This window comes from Sprattus sprattus (assembly GCF_963457725.1).
Source record: "Sprattus sprattus genome assembly, chromosome: 5".
Classification (NCBI taxonomy): Eukaryota; Metazoa; Chordata; class Actinopteri; order Clupeiformes; family Clupeidae; genus Sprattus; species Sprattus sprattus.
Window position 1 is genome coordinate 45962151 of NC_137924.1, and position 2280 is coordinate 45964430.

Genomic DNA, 2280 nt, shown 5'->3' on the forward strand with positions numbered 1-2280 from the left:
TGTGTGTGTGTGTGTGTGTGTGTGTGTGTGTTCAAAAAGCGTGGTGTGTGTGTGTGTGTGTGTGTGTGTGTGTGTGTGTGTGTGTGTGTGTATTTCTATGGGAGGGTGTTTGTAGGAGAGAGAGTACCTGTGTGTGTGTGTGTGTGTGTGTGTGTGTGTGTGTGTGTGTGTGTGTGATATCAATCTGGTTGTATGTGTGAGTCTGGTTGTTTTTTTTTCCTGCATATATCTGCCGAATGTATGGTTCTGTATGCGTCTCTAAACATCTTTATGGCGTGTCTTTATTATGGATGTTTCACGGCTAGCTTTGCACATTTCAGCAGCGCTTTTTCTGAGCATCTTGTCTTTTTCTGAAGTCTCTTTCAGCTTCGAAGAACCATGCAGCTTAACAATCGCTTGGCTTTGTTCATTCCACATGCTTTCATGAAGAATGAGATGAATAGCCGTCGGCTATCTTATGACTGCACCCAATTAGATCAGCCATTAAAGAGTGTTTTTTCCCACTATTGCTGTGATTGTAATGGTTATGAGTTTGCTATCAGTGTATTATTTAAGTGCAGCCATCGTAAGGTTATTAGTGAGACGTGTACCAAGGGCCATTTACCAGAGAGCTGATTACTCAAACCAAATATTGCCTCAAACATGTCGCTCATTACAGGCAATCAGAGGAGATTTCTTTTCTTAAGGAATGTGTCAGAGGAGTTAGTCACACACCAATGAAGTAGCACTACAATTGATTTCCAGTCTTTCTCACTCCCCTATCTCTCTCTCGCTCTCTCTCTCTCGCTCTCTCTCTCTCTCTCTCTCTCTCTCGCTCTCTCTCTCTCTCTCTCTCTCTCTCTCTCTCTCTCTCTCTCTCTCTCTCTCTCTCTCTCTCTCCCTATGTTTTCCTCTCTCTCTCTCTCTCTCTCTCTCTCTCTCTCTCTCTCTCTCTCTCTCTCCCTATGTTTTCCTCTCTCTCTCTCTCTCTCTCTCTCTCTCTCTCTCTCTCGCTCTCTCTCTCTCTCTCTCTCTCTCTCTCTCCCTCTCCCTCTCTCAGGTTCCGAGTGACTAAGTGTGACCCCAAATCGGGCAAGGAGCGTCGCACCCTCCTGGTCACGGAGCCCAACGGAACCGTGTCTGCCACTCCAGCTGCAGAGACCGCCCCTGAAGAGCGTCGCCCCTCCTCTCAGGCGAAGGTGAGAAGCCAACCACCCCACCCCCAACCTCTTCATCTCCCCAACCAGTTGCCAGGGGAGCGAGGGAAGAGATTGGTGTAAATTGGGGTCAATCCTGTCATTTTGGCCCTAAATGTTTTTCAGTGGCTCCTGCAAAACAGGGCGCGAGTACAGCTAATGCCCCACATTCAATGGGTGCCCCTTTAAAGTGGATAAGAATTAGAGGTGTGTCAAACTGTGTTTTTGGGTCAGTGAGTCCAATAGTAACATAAGCCTTTGATTCAAGGTACTGGCTGTATTTAAGAAGTATGGATTGGACTGCACAAGAACAGAGATTTTCAAGATTATAGTGTAGTTATTCTGAATTGTTAACTGATCTTTTTGGTCAGTTTCAGTATTCAAAAGTTTTACATTCATGGCAATTTGTTCATTTATATCGGCAAAGCATTCAGCATTCCAGTTTGCAATGTTGAGTGAAAGGTCTTTCAAGTGAAAATGCCTGTTTTTTTCTTTCCCAGGTGGAGACAGATGCGGTATGAGTGGAGTGAACCAACACAGACAGGACTGAGCAGAGGCACAGCGCACAGACAGACAGACAGACAGACAGAGAGAGACAGAGAGACAGAGTGAACTTTTATAACGCATTTTTATCCTAAAATAAATCCAAGCTATGACCAGCCAATGAGGCAGACCCATCAGCGGACGGAAAGGCCCCCATTGGTGGACAGCTGTGTCAGTAGGGGAGTTTGTCCATCTTCCTCAACCATATTCCAGCTAATCAGCAGCTGGCCAATAGAGATGAAGCTGACAGTGGTGGAGGTAGTGATAAGAGACGGAGAAAAGAGAAACCTTTTCTTGTTGCGATCGATCATGACCAAGGCCCTAAATCATCCAAGGTCAATTAGCAGAGTGGGTCGCGGACCAAAGCACAAGGCTGGGATGACCTTTCGACCCCACTCATTCCATCGCCGTGACAACCCTCCCTTTCGCAAACAGAAAATGGTGTCACAGTCAGCCGTGATCCACTCTTTAAGAAGAAAAGTATCCGGTCGTCAAGCAAATGGCCGCATTTTGTTAATGGTTAAACCATCCTGGTTCCACTGTCAGACAAGGCGGGAGGGGA

The 2280-nt window shown here is 46.4% G+C and overlaps 1 protein-coding gene across 1 annotated transcript in view; it reads left to right on the forward strand.

Moving 5' to 3' along the window:
- Positions 1 to 1709, forward strand: part of LOC308366245 (RELT-like protein 1) — a gene marked incomplete at its 5' end in the record, with an annotated part of 24301 nt that extends 22592 nt beyond the window's left edge. Inside the window, 2 exon segments of the mRNA XM_080839880.1 lie at positions 1040 to 1178; positions 1676 to 1709. Of these exon segments, the coding sequence (XP_080696006.1) occupies positions 1040 to 1178; positions 1676 to 1696 (160 nt within the window). The 3' untranslated portion in view covers positions 1697 to 1709.
- Between the last annotated feature and the right edge of the window lie 571 nt (positions 1710 to 2280).